Source organism: Pelmatolapia mariae, linkage group LG2, assembly GCF_036321145.2.
Source record: "Pelmatolapia mariae isolate MD_Pm_ZW linkage group LG2, Pm_UMD_F_2, whole genome shotgun sequence".
Lineage (NCBI taxonomy): Eukaryota > Metazoa > Chordata > Actinopteri > Cichliformes > Cichlidae > Pelmatolapia > Pelmatolapia mariae.
In genome coordinates, this window is record NC_086228.1 from 16,344,228 (window position 1) to 16,361,839 (window position 17,612).

Genomic DNA, 17,612 nt, shown 5'->3' on the forward strand with positions numbered 1-17,612 from the left:
TTACTCCACTGTAAATAAAGTGCACTGTTCATCGCAAGAGTCCTGCGTTTGGGTCCTCCTTCCCCACTTCTATTAGTATGATTGAAAATAAAATTAACAGAGGTTAGAAGTCTTTGTTGAATATAGTATGGAAACTGTGTTTGTTATTTTACGTCTCCAACACTAAAACACTATAATATATAAAATATAATCATGTCAGATAGGGGATCAATGGAACCATGCAGCACAGAAAACTGACTTCAGGGGGGAAAAAAATACTGCCTTAAGTCAATGAGAATTATGTTGTATTTACTTATCCTTCCTTGTTTTAATAATTTATTTTTAACGCAAGCACTTTATCTCTGCACCAGTGTCACAAAAGACCTAGATTAGCAGATCGTATCCACAGAGCCCAGATTCTTATCCTCAAAAGATGCAACCAAGGCTTTATCCTTGGATCTCTATCAAGATGTCCCCTCCTATATCTATAATCTGAAAAATAAAGAAAAAAATTCTCCTACCATTATAAAAGCTTATATACTGCAGTGACAACAGCATTAATATTAACACCACCCCTTTCCCTTGGTGTTTTATTATGAGAACTAGCTGTGTGAGAGAGAGGAACTACTGTATCACCATGGCAGAAGGCAAAATTTGTCATGAGTCAGATGCTGGGTATCCAAAATGATTATGGATTATCTCACTTTGCCATCGAGAATTGATCACAGTTGATGAAGAGCATATTGTTACCACTGTATCTCTGAAAAGTGGGCTGACTAGATTTTTTAAATTCTATACAACTTTGAAGAAACGTAAAATTATATTTAAGATGGCTTTATTTACATCATCTATTCAACTAAGGCTCCAGATAATAAAGAATGTTTTACCAGGCAAACAATATAGACAACCAGTTTTTAAGAGAGTAGTTAAGTTGGACATTTCAAAACTTTAACAAAACTATCTTAAAACTAACCTAAAGCCCCGGTAACACAAGCCTAGAGAACAGCTGGGGGAAGATGAGTTTTCAACAACCTGTTACAAGTGGTTGTTGGCAGTTGCTGTGAAACTGATTATAGAGCCCCACTCATGCATGCCTAGAAACTGGTCTATGACTGTTTAGGCACTAAAAATGTGTATTCCCCAAAGGCAAGTGATTGCTGGAGGATACTTGCTATCACTAAGTAAAATTGGTAGCAAAGACATATACAATACTGCACTAAAAACCTCCTTGGAATTGCCACGGTTTCCCAAAATTTGTATGGAAAACACAACCTTGTCTTGTTGTCACAAACTACTCTCTGAGCTGTCATGAAATTGTGAGGAGTGAAATGTAACAAGAAACCTTCAAAGTAATACATGCACCTTTTGAAACATGCTGGTTTCTGTGGCAAGGTAAAGGTATAGTAACTTTAACTTGAAAGCGAGCATTCTCAGTTTCCAGTATGTGCTTCTGCTCGATGGTTAGTTGGCGAGTGTTTGCAGACAAATCAGCATTTTCCATGTAAACTATGAGGGACTGTGGAAATCTGCAAGTGACCAAGCCAATCACACTGAGGTTTTTGGTGCAGCACCCTCTCTGTGACCGATTTCGCCTGACAACTGCCAGCAACCTATAATGCACATCTTTCCCTAGTGAGCAAAGGTTGTGTGACTGTGACTGAGACCTAATTTAACAACGTTCAACTTACTGAAAGAACATGACACAAAGCAAAACAAAGAACACATATTTAAAAAGGAGCTAGTCTTTCGCAGGTGAACTTCAAGTGGCTGTTATATTTCTACAAGAATCTTCAAATCTAATTACAGTCTATGTGAAAGTCATTTAACTGAATATTTTCATTATTTCAACAAATAATGTTTACTGCTTAAGAGGGATACTCATCAACATGCATAGAGGAGAACCTGTGCTTCCAATCATTGTGGGATTAAGATTTGATCTGGTTGCCTTGTCTACTCTTAATGGGTGTTTTTGTCAAACTTTTTAAATCTGATTGTGTATTTGTGGGCATTTTGTGTGTGGACTAGAAGAACAAAATACAACCAAAATGACAGGAAAGATAAAGAAATAAAAAAAATGATGAATGCAAATGACACAATAGGATGAGAATGTCTTAAGAGTTTGATAAGCCAGAGAGCAGCAAATTTAAAGATGTCTCTGTTCTCTCTATTGTTCCACCGTTATGTGTCAGTGAGCAAAATCTAAATGTAATGTAAATGTAGGACAGACTTTCTTTAGGCTGGCTGTGTCCTTTAAAAAAGGGCATGATGACTCAGGGTAAAGGTAGATAAGAGTGGTGGGGCGGCAGGAGGGAATCTGGGTCTGTTTTTTGTGATCTTAGCATTTCATACTTTCTCTGTAAGCTATTAGGAAGGATAGATAAGTACTCAAACTTAGCAAGTAATTTACTATACTATTTACATCAATTGCACTGATTAATGTAACTGACTGAAATTTATTTAATTGCGTAAATTAGTCACATGAAGAAGAGGAATTAATTCTCTGTTTCCTGCTGAAAAAGCACATATGCCTTTTTTTCCAGCCCTGTCTCTCAACCAGAGATCACTTTGTCCACTTCATTTACAGCTTTGATCCCTTTGAAAGAGTTCTTTATATTGTCAGCACTGCTGTTAACTGCTGTCTGTTTTACAGACAGCGGTATTGTACTCTTGTAACAACTTGCTCCCTGATGATCTGCCTGCTTAAACAAAAGGTTTCATCTGGACGGTAGCCAAAGCATCTCAGCAGCTGTTGGCTTGTCGTTCACTTTTTCTACAGTTGTGTAGAATTTTTTTTGCGCACCAAAGGGTTGAAATTGTGAAACTCAGCCTGCCTACACTGCTAAAGCCAATATTTCTGTGTTTTATTTTTTGCTATATAGATTTGCATTTAACTTATAAATATTAGCCTATGTTTCACATAGAACATATGAATATGTTGGTTTATTATATTTATTTCTAAGCATAGCACTTGCTTGCTGAAAACTGTTTATCTTTAACATGTATAAGTGTTTGGGCTGTTGAGTGAACTATCACAAGACGATTTTACTTGGTTTTCAGCCATGCACCAGTGCAGTCGCCCCCTGCTGATTTGCTCTGCGATGATGTTTGTCTCCATTAAAGGAACTTCATATGTTTCCTGATCAGAAGTTTTGTAAGGCCAAAGTGACTGTGCAGTGTATGTCAAATTCTCTCTTTATGCAGAGGTGTGTGGGAGTATGAATCTTCACCTATTGCCCTGCTATGTTTATGTTTTAATAGGTGCAGTTTTGGTCTATTACCCCACTGCTTTACGAAGATTAAAAGGATAAATTATTGACTGTACAAAAATCGGCTTGCAAAGGTTTGGGTTGGGTTTTTTTTCCTCCAAAAAGTAAGATTAGAACAGTTGTTACAAGAGCTGCAGGTTAAATGACATGCAAATTCTTCTCATGTGTCGATAGCATTTCCCTGCTTACACCATAACAAATTAAATTAGTTACAGTTACATGGACTCTCTAAAATAAAATACGTTTTACCAATGACTGTCAATAACGTACGTGTTTTGGCTAGTTTCCTTATATGTTAAATGATATGATTGTTATTTTTCATACTAAACCTAACAAAAGATTGTCTGGCAGAGACTTTAAAGTTACAGCTGCCAGCAAAATATGTTGACATTTATTGCCTGGCCTACTGGCTCAGCTATCAATGAAAACATACAGAGACAGTGGGTCACATTAAAAGTTCCTTTATTTTAAGTAAAGCACGTGTTTTTTTTAAATATAAAATTACACTGATCAGTAATATTGCCCAAAAAAGCATTATTAATGGACAGATTTTTCATAAATGATTAATCATTTTTAGTGGAATATCTATGTAGGTGAGCAGTGGACCATTTCAAGTAACTATAACATAGTTGTCTGGCTCCAAAAAACCATGGTTATTGTGGTACGTATGGAGAAAAAAAATAACAAAAATAAATAAATGTAAAATAATATATATACAATGGTGTGTATGAAAACTCTCTTCAAAATCTGTCTTTTACTGAGATAAAAAGAGAAGTGGGACTCCAACAAGTAAGTATCAAGTTTAACAAGCAGATGCCTCACAGGTTCTCATCTGTTTGTTTCATTTAATATTACCCATAGTGCTGGTTTGTGAAAGGAGTAGTATACACTGTTGTATAAAAACTTTGACTGTTCTGTTGCTTTTTGAAAGCTCATCATTAGTTATAAAATTATAAAATTACTGAGGGACATCAACAGCAACTATTGTCAAATCCCAAAACATATCGATACTAAACTAGCCAGTCTTTATTAGTTACAATGATTTTTAACTATGCTAACCTGACCTGATAGTCTTTTAATGCAAAGCTAACTTAACACAGGAGTGATGTTGAAAATGAGCCTCAGTTCTTCTAATACAAAATATTAAAAGGAAATAATTAATTAATTGACCCTAAACTTTTGAGCAGTAGTGTATACAAAAATGTGGACTTACAGTACATCACTGGTTTCTAGAAACTGGTTGGTTTCTAGACACTTCGGAAATGCTTACAGAAGTCAAGGACAATAGTGGCTCTAGCTCAATTTAGCATGTGCAGCAGCATCAACACTACACAGTTAAGATAAGGACAAACTCACAATGGTAAATTCCATGAGAGATTGGTCACAAGGACAGCCAAATATTCAGCAGGAAGCAAATGGGTAGCAGGTCAAAACAATTTAATGGGCATTAGAAGCAGATAAGAAAACAAATAATAAAGAAACATGATTAGAATGGAGAGAAGAGATGGGATTTCAGCCAGAAGCTGCATCAACAAAAGCTTGATATGAACACATGCCCAGTGACAACATTGTGTGTGACAGGTGTATGAAAGAGTGGGCAAACAAACCCACATATGCTTGACACACTACTACCAGATATTCTTGCCCATGTACATGCCTGGGCAGCAGACAGACAGTGAGCATAATAATAAGGCAAGAAGAAACTCCAGACTGTTCACTACTTTCAGCTCAGATTTCAACAACATGAAGATAAAGTTAATGGAAAAGAGTGAAGTTGATTGTGTACAGGTAGTTTCTGAGTTTGGTGTGGAGACTTACAGTATAATGTTAGCAGTCATATTCTGCCCAAATATTTCAAAATTATACAGGATGAGAAAACCGCCCTTGGATTTTTGGCAGCTCAACAATCCACCCTGCTGTTTTAAAACAGCAGGAGAAACACTAGAAAAGGGGGGCAGCTGAATAAATTATCTGATATTTTCTGATTTCACGGTTTCTATCTGAAAGGAAGTCAGAGTAAAACATTACATCTGATAAAACAGAGCCATGAGAGTTTATATTCTTTCCCTATAAGTGGTTTCAGATTACATATCCAGGGTTCATATTTGTATCATTTTTTTCTTACTTTCTAAACTTTCTACATTAAGCTGCACTTATTTAATCAAAGACAAAGAGTAAGAAAAATGGCTGTAGACTAAGTCCCTCCAAAATGATCAAAGTTTATTCCATATTAGTGTCCTACTTACATTTAATACATTATTTTTCATCCATACAAACAAATACTTCTAAGCAAATATTAATATATGGTCCAGTGTTGTGTCAGCGCACTAAGTTTGCCTTTTTGTCATGTCTGCACAACAGAACAGCCTTGTGCATAACAGAGGTGCTTGTCAAAAATAGTCAAATTTGCATGAAAATCCCCAATAGTGATGAAGACATCAAATCCCATGAAAGAAGTGCAGCTGCAATCTAAATCTTGCTTTTTAATGCTTTCTCTGTTGTTAAAAGCCAAGGCCTGTGGAAGTTCACAACTTTACTGTGCTTCCTTTTAAACTAAGAGTATTACATATTTCACATTGAATATTCACTGGCACCAATTCAAAGTGTGTAACCCTTGACAAAGACACAATGTCAAAACTGTTTTAAATAGCACAGGTGAGTAGGGGTGGTGGAAGGCGGAGTCACTGTATATGAAAATGAAGCCATTCTCAGGAGTTGCAGTCTTCTTCTCAGTAGAATACTTCACACAAATGACAAGGTGCATGAAATTATTTTCCTTCTTGACATTCATACATGTTAAAATGTGTTGTATCATGTTGCTTTACATGATTTACTACTGTATAGCAAAAGGTAATGTCAATGTTATTGCATACATTTGCATTAAATTACTCAATGAATGGATCTGGAACATTTCAAGCTCAGATGTTTCATAACAGTATTTCATGACTGTTTCATCAGCTCACATGACTTAGTTGCTTAGATTCTAACAGGCTTTCAGACAGGAGAGTGGCAATCATATTCATCAAATCATATCAATCCAGTTATTATTACCACACATGCAGGAAATGTTTATTTATTCGTTAAATTAATGCAAACTGTTTAAGACTTATCACTGATGCAGTGAGTGAAATGCAAAACACCACAGGAGTTTAAGACTGAGTTATGATAATAAAAGTCAATGAAATAACTTGGAAACTTCCAGCTAAGAACTTTGAATTACACTGTAACATATAATATTTCAAGCTTGTATTTTTTGAGAACACAGTCATAAGGGCTTGGTTGAGGGCTGTATTCAGGGCAAGCTAAGATCCACAGAGGGTTTTTAGCCTCATTTTCTGACCGGCCAGCTCCCAGGCCTATTTAATATTTCATTGCACTCTCTGAAATGGAGGAGAATGCACTTAATTAAGCGTGAACAATAAATTGGCTATAACCAATTCACCGCAGTGCATGTATGGCCGGTTTAGGCTTTTGATCATTCAGCAAGGTCCCTGAATATGTTCGTCCCAGAAATGCTGTGTGCACTCAGATGCATGAAATTATAGTATGACATGATTCAACCATGACAAACAAGAACTTTGAAGTGTTAAAATCACCAGCTGGCTGTCAGTGCCCTCAAACTCTTCCATTGGTCTTAGAAAAGCAGTTTGCTTGAAAAGAGGTAGGGAACAGAAATAAAAGCACAAGAATATACAATGGAAGCATTTGAACTGAAATTAAGTAAACACACATAAAGATTATCATTAACAATATAAAACCAGAAGGCTGAGCCAGAAAAGCTGGATTATCCTAGTAATGGGAATAGTGGAACTACTCCAAGTTATTAGGGCCACAACTTTTGGAGTATTCTTTAAATGAATGTCTTTAACCTGCTAAATACTACTGGATTTATAAATAGTTTTAGCATTTTTTTACAATTTTTTTTTCTACTTTCACATTTGATGTGTGTCTGTCTTGTGGCTAGTAACTTTGCTGCTCTTAACTTCAGATACGTTTTGAAGCCAATGAAAAAAGGCTCTTCAAGTGAAAAGAAAGAAAATTATCATGAAAAAAACTGCTGAGACAAATCTTTGCAGAAATGTTTCAGTTAAAATAATACTACTGGCTAGCTAACTGATACCAACTAAGCAGTTGGCTTACTGATATAATAGCATTTCTACACTGAGTCTGACAAACATTGATAAAGACCAAATGAGCTGCAACGTCTTCCAGTATGCCAAATTTTTCATTTCACACTGATATTTTCCAGCTTCAGCACATGAATTTACAGCTAGGACTTCTTTGTCTGTTTAGGGTATAATGAGCAGCTCTAAAATTGTGTCAGAAATAATACAACCTCAATATGAACCCTCATAAAGCCAAGGAGCTTTCAGTCTGTGTTCAACTCAATTACATTTGATTTATATAGCTCCAAATCACAACAAGTAAGTACTTCAATACTTTTTATTGTAAGGTAAATAGTCTACAGTAATAATCAGATAACTCGCTAAGCCAAAAGTGGGAAGGTAAAACTCCCTTTTAACAGGAAAAATCCTCCAGCAGAACCAGGCTCAGGAAAGGGGGCAGCCATCTGCCGTGACCAGTTGGGTGTGATGAGACAGAGAAAGGACAAAAGATGTATGAGACAGTCAGAGTGCAAACTGGTGTGTAAACCCATAATGAGTGAAAAAATAAAGCAAATCAATTCTGTATTTAACAGAGAACCAATGAATAGAGTCTAACAGGAGAGAAATATGCTCTCTCTTTCTAGTCCCTTAGTACTCTCACTGAGCTGAAGGCTTTTTAGAAAGCTTTTAGAACAACCTCATAATAATGAATTACAATACTCAAGCTTTAAAGATATTGCACAAATGCAAGGCAGTATAACATATTTTTTTAATATGTGCATTGAAGGACATATTTTGTCAAAATGAGTCAAAAATGATTCCTCACAGTGTTACTCAGGGCTATGGTAATGTCATCCAAAGTAAGCATCTAGTTAGTCGCCACATTACTAATATTTTTTTCTAATATTTTTTGGGCTAAGTACAATGACCTCAGTTTTATCTGAATTTAAAAGCAGGAAATTAGAAGCCATCCAGGTCTTTGTCTTTAACTAACTGGTGTATGTCATCTGCTTCATAAAGGTGAGTGTCATCAGCATACCAATGAACATGTATGGTATTTCTTCTAATAATAATCCCTAACAGAAATATGTATACTCTACGTATTATTAGTCCCAGCACAGAACCTGTGGAACTCCTTAATAAACCTTAGTTTCTTAGTTAATCTCCAGATCAAGACCAGGTGACCAGGAGTAGGCACAAACCCACCCTCAGGGGTCACTAGTATACTGCTAGTCCCAAGCCCAGATAAATGGAAAGATTGAGTCAGAAAGGGCATCTGGCATGAAATCTGCCCCAGATCAAATATGTGGAGCCACTACTGTAGCAGCCCCATGGGAAATAAGAGAGAAGCAAAAAGTAGCATTGATTATTTAAACAGGTGTGACAAAGGATAATGTTATGGGTAAGAGAGTTCACTGAGAGTGCATATGTGAATGGACTATAATTGGTCCCTGTACAACTTTGCCCTGTTAGTATTAATTAGTTATGTTATTTGGAATAAATTGTTTGCTATGCACCAAACTGGCTTTCAGTACTCCAGTGCACTGCTTGTGAAGGCAGGAGAGAAAAAAACCCCAGAAAGATTATGTGGTGTGAGGTCTCACGTACAAGTAACTAAAAAGTTGTCATAGAGGGTGTGATATTTTGCACTATCATTGACAAAGCTGCAAACTGTAGCTGCTTGAGATGGAGTTTTGTTTATGACTCCCTAATATGCAGCCACTTTTAACCCACTCAAAACTCACTTAAAAGTATATATGTCTGTGAGCTGTTCAGCCATTAATGAATCTCCCTTTAAATTACTTGATTCATGTAAGTTAAATAATAACAACAGTGGGGTTTTTTCAAAGGCAAGATGGAAGCTAAAAAAATTGGATATATATTTTCTTGGGACTGGGACAGAGTGCTAATGTTATCTCATGAAGGTATAAAGGAAATACATAATGTCAGTGTTGCTTTGACTCGTTCCATGTCTGTAATCAAAGGTAGACACAAGAGTTAAGACACTTAAAAGATGCAATTACGTAAACAAAATACAATAACAAAAGATACGTATTTACACAGGTCTCGTTTATGGTAACGTTCCCAATTACTTATCACATTATGGATCTATAATTATAAATAAACTAGAGAAACTTTTTTTTTTTTTTACTGAATGGATAAAAATGAGCAGAAATTGGAATCTTTGTTTTGACTTGTCCTGGTATGAGTCAACCATTTTTCCTTTTCTTTCCTCATTATTTCTTTAACAGTGATGAAGAGTTTCGGGGTGTGTCTGTCACGTGGGGACAGACAGCTGGTTATAATCTAGAGTGTTTGAACATTTTTTTTTAAATTTATTGCTTTGGGTAGACAGCACACCAACCTGACTACACACACACAAACACATAACATGGTCACAACAACTCCCCTGGTCTTGGCAGCAGATGCCAGCCTGACCAGATGAACTGTTATTGATGGAGGAATGTATCATCCTCCCTCCCACTGTCTCTGACACACTGCATTGATGAAGTATGCTGGTGCCCAGAAGTACAGCCACAGTGTGAGAGATACCAGTCCATATATTGAGTCCCACATTTTGCAAGGAAATAAAAGAAGATACTTTATCCACCAATACAGTAGCCAATTACCTCAAATATGATATGTGAACATTAGAATATATCTCATATGAAAAATGCAAAAACACATTGTGTGCCAAGTAAATTTTAGCGCTCTTTTTGTAGCTGATAACATTATCTACTTTCACATTGAGGAACACACATTTTAAAGCTAATCCGTCTCTCAGGGTACATACTGTAGTCCACTAAGATCGATTTATATATAGCTGGATATTGTCTTTCATTTTCCCCTCGTTATTAAAGACTAATGTACTTTCTGGTTTCAGATTAGAAGAGTGTGATTATTGCATTCACAGAACTAAACATACAGCTTATAAAAACCTTTTGTTACAATGTTTTAGATTTCAGGATCGAGATTTGGCTTTGTTGTGTCTCCCATTATTCTCCCCTGCATGTGTTTCATAAAGTATAGTTTAACAAAAGACAAGGTGGTGGCATTAATGTGCTGTAATTACAGATGGAGGCGGACTGTGGGGCAGACTGCCATCTACTGGATTAAATGTGACCCCCCTCGCCCTCCACGCCTTACCCCAGCCAGTCCTACCTTTTCTCATTCTCACTCCCACTCAAGTCAGATGATGGAGTTTATACACACACAATCTGGTATCACCAGATGCATGCAACTATGTATGAGACACAAAACCTCTGAATAAATGTGTCCCCATTTTAGTATACAGTGTGACTTTCTTTGTCCAGCATAACACAGTCTACATCTATCCATTTATTTGCTATTTTGTGTAACTATTTGTTCACCCTTCAGGGTCACTGCTAACTTTATGCATCTTTCAGTACTTTTCCAGTTCAATCCTGGACCAGCAGTAAATGAACTGAAGCCACTGTCATTAAGGTGGATGTGAACCAACGTCATAGTCTCTACAGCCATCTGAAACTGCACGAGATGACGAAACATCATGCAGGAACTCCGTTAAATTAATTACATGGATAAATAAATACTGTGCTTAACTAAAAGATTAACTCAGTGCAAATCTTGCAGCCCATTGTTTTCCTTCTAGTCAGCAATAAGTTCTGTTTATTTCATTTAAAATAATGAGAATCAGTTCATTTGCCCACACATTAGCCTAAGTTAAACAAGTAAACAGGTGCGGGTCACTCCATGTTTTTGTTATAAGTAGATATATAGTTTGCATATAGTTTTCCAAAACAAGATTGGTACCATCTAATCGCTCAGATTAATATATATGTGGCACACCATAGACAAACTTCAAGAGTAAAGTATGTAAAGTGTGTGTGTGTGTGTGTGTTTGTGTCTGTGTGGTGGGGGTGGGTACAAAGCATACACACAGGATATACTTTGCACAAAAAATTGTACGTGTGAGATGCATTTAAACCAAGTCAGCTAAACAACAGTGGTTTATATAGACTGCTGTAAACAATTCAATCATCAACATGACTCTCACTGTGATCTGTCACGCGCAGTGAGGATCTCTAAGCAGGAAGCTTTTATATGGTAATGAAATCGATTGGGCCGATGCGCGCACCAATCAGAAGCGTTTGATTTATGTTTAAGGGACTGTTGAGAGGAGCAGTCGCTTGGCAACCGCTTAATGAAATGTATGAACTGTGGCTGTTAAAATAGCGACCTCCAAACCTATCAAGGAAATAAAGCCTTAAAGGGCCATGGATTTTTTTAAAGCAGTAAATGCATGTTAATCACAAAACTCGGTTTACTAAAAGAAGAAGTATTGGAGATAAATGTGGCAGACAATTCGAATGTCGTGATTCAAATTTCATCGAGAGCTATTGTCCTATGTTTTTCACAAGAACCTTTAACGTTTTCGCTGCCTCGTGGTATCATTAGTTCTCAATAGGAATGTTAAAGCTTCGCCTAGTCGCTAGGCAATGCCTGAAGCGCAGTCAAAGGCTATATGAACAAACAATGGTTGAGCACCGCTCTTTCTGGGCTCAGAAAAGACGTGACAGCGGTAACCAATGAAAAAACGTCAGTCTCAGCAAGTCCTACATCTCAGATTTCGTCTTGAAAGATGAAAGATGCCAATCTTTCATCTTTTGCGAATGCATACCGATCCAGTTAACCTGTCTATCTTCAGTATAGTTTATCCTTTCAGTGAACATTAAATATAAAGTAATGAAGGTGGCTGCTTAAAATATCATTTGTTACAAGAAACAGATCAGGGAATACTGAAATTAAGTCTAGTTCTACCACCCCCTTATCTTCAGTTACTTTCGAAAAAATAAGTTGGTTTACATGAAAGCAGGATCATAATAAATATTAGGATCGATATTCTTGCAGTAGAGTCTGTTTGATCTCTAAATCTGAAGGAATGAAAATGGGATGGATGTGACCGACTGTTTCTGTGGAAACCAACTTTCCCCTTCCTACACGAGCCTCGTTCATCCTCAACTACCCAGCTCACAGTCTGGATGTGTTTGCTGACAGAATATAGATTAGACAGCTCAGATCATTCCATCCTAAGAGCTGATAACGTGTATCCAAACTCGTATGGTAAACAGCACAGCGGTGGAGATTATATCACAGATGACATTGAAGGCTTCTTTCAATAAAAGAACACTTAAAATATGTTTAACTTACAACAATTGGTAACAGCGAAACTGTTTGCCACTTCCAAATTGTCAATGTGAGGCGTCAGTCTGAATTCCGAGGTGCCAAACTGAACCATTCCTATCCGAAACGCGCTGTATTCTTGATCCGCGCCCCTTGGAAAAAGTCCCCCTGAAATAAATACAAATAATTTTTTTTACACTGGTAAATATTTGATTAATATAACATATTTAGAACCAATTTCACAGGTTTTTGCGCACAAAAATGTTTGTAGCTAACTGGCTTTTTCGGTTGAACTAATGGGTGCTTACCAATCTGAACACTGGGCGAGCCTCCAAGCGCGCATCCCCATAAAACCAGGAGAAGTGAAACGAATAAATTCACTATCTTTTCCATGTCGACAGTTTAGTTGTCCACATCCACTAAGGTATTCTGATATTCCTCTGTTTCTCCGGAGATATTAGATCCCAGACATATTGGACACCTTCAGTCGTGGGGAGAAAAAAAAATAGGAAAGGACCGTTTTCTGCAGGTGACTAGCAGTGAAAGGACACCGGCAGTGAAGGAATGGTCGCCTGCAACGTAGGTTTGCCGTTTCTTCTTCCGCTCGTCGCTCCCCTCCTGCCGCCAGCTGATACCTCCTCTAACGCACAGGCACACTGCGCGTCTCCGCTCGGCGAGCAGGAGATCTTCTCAGCATCACACCCACAAGTGAGGAATGTTAATGAGAAGGCGAACAGAGACGGAAAAAGCCGAGAATGAGCCACTTGGCGACAAGAGAGCACACGACACTTTGAAAAAGCGCTTCTTCTAAACAATGTAATCTTCTCTTTTTCCTAACATTGCAACAATAAGAAGTTACATTTACAAATATGCTATATTATTCACAACATTCGAGAGTTATAAGTGACACTTTATTTTCGTTTCCTGATGTACGTTTCAACTTTCCTTTGTTAGTGTCCCAATTCATTTTAAAGTCTGTCCACTTTTTGTCCGGAATCAGCATCGTTGCCACCAAGTTTATGTTAAATGAACTTTCAATAAACCAACAAACAGACTTCCAGTATAAAAGTAGATTTTAGTACAATTTCCATACACTCATATTTTTTTTTTTTACTTTAGATCATCACATCTACTTTCTCCACACACATATATGTTTAAAGTGTGCATTTTGGGCATTTTACGGCTATTTTCATAACCACTTTAACTCAAGTGCATATAAACATAAACATAACATTAAGATATTCAGTTTACAATAAGAAAAAGGAAACAAAGAAGGTAGAACTATGTAAATTTGTGATGTTATCTCGAAAAGGGCTACTGCTGGACTCAAAACAAGTATCTAAACTTTTAAACCTTCTCCAAAACTATATGAGTCAATATGAGCCACAACCACTGATTGATTTTTCTGTTGATTAGGTAATCAGTTAATCTGTATTCACTTTGGTAAATGGCCTGTATTTATATAGCGCTTTACTAGTCCCTAAGGACCCCAAAGCGCTTTACATATCCAGTCATCCACCCATTCACACACACACACACTGGTGATGGCAAGCTACGTTGTAGCCACAGCCACCCTGGGGCGCACTGACAGAGGCGAGGCTGCCGGACACTGGCGCCACCGGGCCCTCTGACCACCACCAGTAGGCAACGGGTGAAGTGTCTTGCCCAAAGACACAACGACCGAGACTGTCCAAGCCGGGGCTCGAACCGGCAACCTTCCGATTACAAGGCGAACTCCCAACTCTTGAGCCACAATCACTTTGTGGCTCAAGTGATCGCGAAGAAAGATATCTCTCCAGACCACTGTAGTACTTAGCTCCATCTAGTTCCAGCAATCACTGACAATATCCAAAAGGCATGAGAAATATGGATCTGACAATATATTTTAAATTTTAAGACTATACAAGTGTACTTTATGTAGTTACACAAAAGGATTTATATTAGCATTAGTAAGGGTTACAAAAGTCTACATGTAGTTTATCCAATATAGACCTTTAATACATATTTACAGGACACTGTTTTGACTGTATTTGTCAGTCACTATTTTGACTGACAAATATCACATATGTATATTAGACAGCTTGGATTGAGACATTCGAATATAGTTGGTCACTTAAAAAACAAGCCTCATCTACAGCACGTACAAGGCCAACATTTCTTACTGAGAAAACTCATCAAGTGCATCAGCTGGAGGCCATCACTCATGCCCTCCAGGAATAACCATCAAATGAATCTCCTCTTTAACTTTGATCTAGTGCTTATCTCCACCTTCTGCATACAAATCTGATGCAAATATATTCCTGGTCTTGGGTGCCATTATGAATGGGGTTAAATGGAGGAGAGCTTGCCTTGCAGCCAGCAGGAAATAAGTAGCAATCCTGTCACCTGGTTTTATGATATGCATATCTCAACCTGCACAGACAGATGTATATTAATCATTGGCAATGCAAGATAGCAGTCTAGGAGCAAACTAATGAGGCTGAGAGTGAATTAGAGCTGAGGGCAGTGGCAGTTATAAGCAACAAATTGGCAGATTTCAGCACCATGGACAGCACATAACATGTATACTGTCTCCTGTTGTGTGAAGTCTTTAGGCGAATGAGAACACGTAGGGGTGGTAAAGATCCAAGATACTATAAGAAAAACCATCTTTTGTTTTGTTTTGTTTTTTTGTCCATGATTCTAATTGATTATCACAACAATATTTTTGGAAATTGCAGGTAACTTCTTAAATCTGGTGGCAAGGATAGGTACAAATGGGCAAAAAACATACAGTGACTGGCCACTTTATTAAGTACAGTAGTATATACAGCAGTAGTGCTATTGCTGGTTTTTGCCCCCCAGAATTCTTTGTGGCAAAGATATTGAAAACATTCCTCACAAATTTTGGTTTATATTGACATGACAGCATCATGCAGTTGCTGCAGATTTGTCAGTTTCACATCCATGATGTGAATCTCCTGTTCTACCACATCCCAAAGGTACTCTGTTGTGTCAAGATCTGGTGACTGCCCATTTGCGTGCAGTCATTTTTAACAAGAAACTAGTTTGAGATGATCTGAGCTTTATGACATGCCACATTATCCTGCTTGAAGCAGCCATGAGAAGATGGGTGCACTCTGATCATAAAGGGATTGACATTTAAGCTCTGGTATTTAAACAATGCTCAGCTGGTACTAAGGACACCTAAGTGTGCTGAGGTTTTTTTTTTTTTATATTTTCCTGCATTTAATTTTGGTAAGTCTATGTTTTGTTAAGTCTGCAATTTGTTTTAAGGTTCAAACATTGTTGTGCATTCTGATATGTTCTTATACATACCGTGGTTGTATGGAGTGGATATTTGTGTTACTGTTGCCTTTCCATCAGCTTGGCACAATCTGGCCATTTTCCTTTGGCCTCTGGCATTAGCAAATCATTTTTACCCTGAATATTTTCTCTTTTCACACCATTCTCTGTAAACCCTAGAGATGATTGTGAGGCAAAATCCAGGGTTGCTGTCATCTGAACGACTTATTAGATATTTGCTTTAATGAGTAGCTGAATAGGTGTACCTAATAAAGTAGCCAGTGAGTGTAATTACCCACATGAGCAGACAAGTACAATTCAGTTCGAAAGATTTGCAGTTTATCAAGGCTTTAGATGAAATTATGACTGAAATTTAACACAAAATATCTGTAATAAGCTATTATTACACATAAAAAAGCTCTGTGTGCACGTCTGTGATACTTATAGTATGCTACAGTTTAATTTTAGGAAGGTAATTCTTAATTTCCCATGGTATGTTTTTAATTTCCAATTTTCACTCACTTTTGAAATGGCTGACAAAGAGTAAAGTATCTTAGTGTTTTAGCACTGCTGCCTTACGCACAAAAGTAATTTCTAAGTTAATTCTCCTGTCATTGTGCCCTTTATAAAGGCACTGGCTTGGGACAACCAGGTCTCTGTTGGTAGCTCTTTGTGTTTAAGTAAAATGCAAAGATGGAGTTTTCATACAGACATCAGAAAGAAATACACCCTTATCTTTCTTCATCCTCAACATCGTATCTGTAAACATCTGTCTATCTCATACTATCCAAGCTGGAGCTACTGAATGTTGAGAGGAAGGGTACATGCTAGAAAGGTTGCCAGTCTATCACAAGCTAACAAAGAGAGACAGAGAACCATTCACACTCACACTCACACCTAAAGCCAATTTAGAATCACCAATTAACTTCACCTGACCTAACGCTAGCTGGAGTAACTACACAGGCACAAGGAGCACAAGGAAGACAGGTAGACTCCAGTCAACCAGGAGCATCAAAGCAAAATCCTGTTTGCTGCCTGGTCATAATCCTGCAAAACTGTGGTGCCAGAATTTTGCTGTCTTAGTTACCAAAAATAATTATACCCCAAATTACAATAGAATTAAATTGTATGACACCACTATTTCCTTTCAACCTGTTGGGATTTTTTTTTTATTCCTGCACTTCCTTCATTTTATGTAAATACACCAAACACCAAAAACTTTGCTTTCTTATGGTATCTTCATTGGTCAATTTAATTCTATACTCAACTACTTGTATTCCACAGGCACACATATGTTCTCCTGTTTGACCTTGTCTAAAGGTTCTGCCACGCCTGGATTCCTTTTGCTGCTGCTGTTAGTAAGAATTTCAATTCCAGTTTGATTAGTTTAGAGCACATTTGCCAGTGTGCAGAATTGGCAGCCTGTGAGATAATTTAACTGTCACAATGCTGAAGTGTAATCTAATTAGTTTTTAGGGGTGTGAGTAACATTTTGAACACAATCAACAGCTCAGAACTCTTAATCAAATCACCCCACAAGCTGTGTAAGAATGTTTACATGGGGTATCTTTACATAAAAAAGCAAAAGAGTAGAATGAGAATTTTACATATGCTAATAAAACTGTTTCTGCCTTGTGAATCCATCATTGCGAACAGCTGGTAAAACTAACTCAATGTACTTTTGAGAACTATTTAGCTCTTAAGGTGTATGTGTTCCAGATATGCTCTAGAAAGCATTTATATTTCTGACATTTAGTTGGCTCCCCTATCTAGAGAGGTACACAGTACAACCAAGCAGCAATTTAGTGTCCCA

The 17,612-nt window shown here is 37.4% G+C and overlaps 1 protein-coding gene across 5 annotated transcripts in view; it reads right to left on the reverse strand.

Annotated features, from left to right (window-relative positions):
* gria2b (glutamate receptor, ionotropic, AMPA 2b) overlaps window positions 1–13,157 on the reverse strand; it is a 50,171-nt gene extending 37,014 nt beyond the window's left edge. For all 5 annotated transcript variants that reach the window (XM_063493986.1, XM_063493976.1, XM_063494019.1 and 2 more), the window contains exons 1-2: window positions 12,823–13,157; window positions 12,542–12,682 (exon numbers count right to left, since the gene is read on the reverse strand). In XM_063493986.1, coding sequence (XP_063350056.1) covers window positions 12,542–12,682; window positions 12,823–12,907 — 226 coding nt within the window. In that variant the 5' untranslated portion in view covers window positions 12,908–13,157. The remainder of the gene's footprint in view (window positions 1–12,541; window positions 12,683–12,822) is intronic.
* Window positions 13,158–17,612: the final 4,455 nt, after the last annotated feature.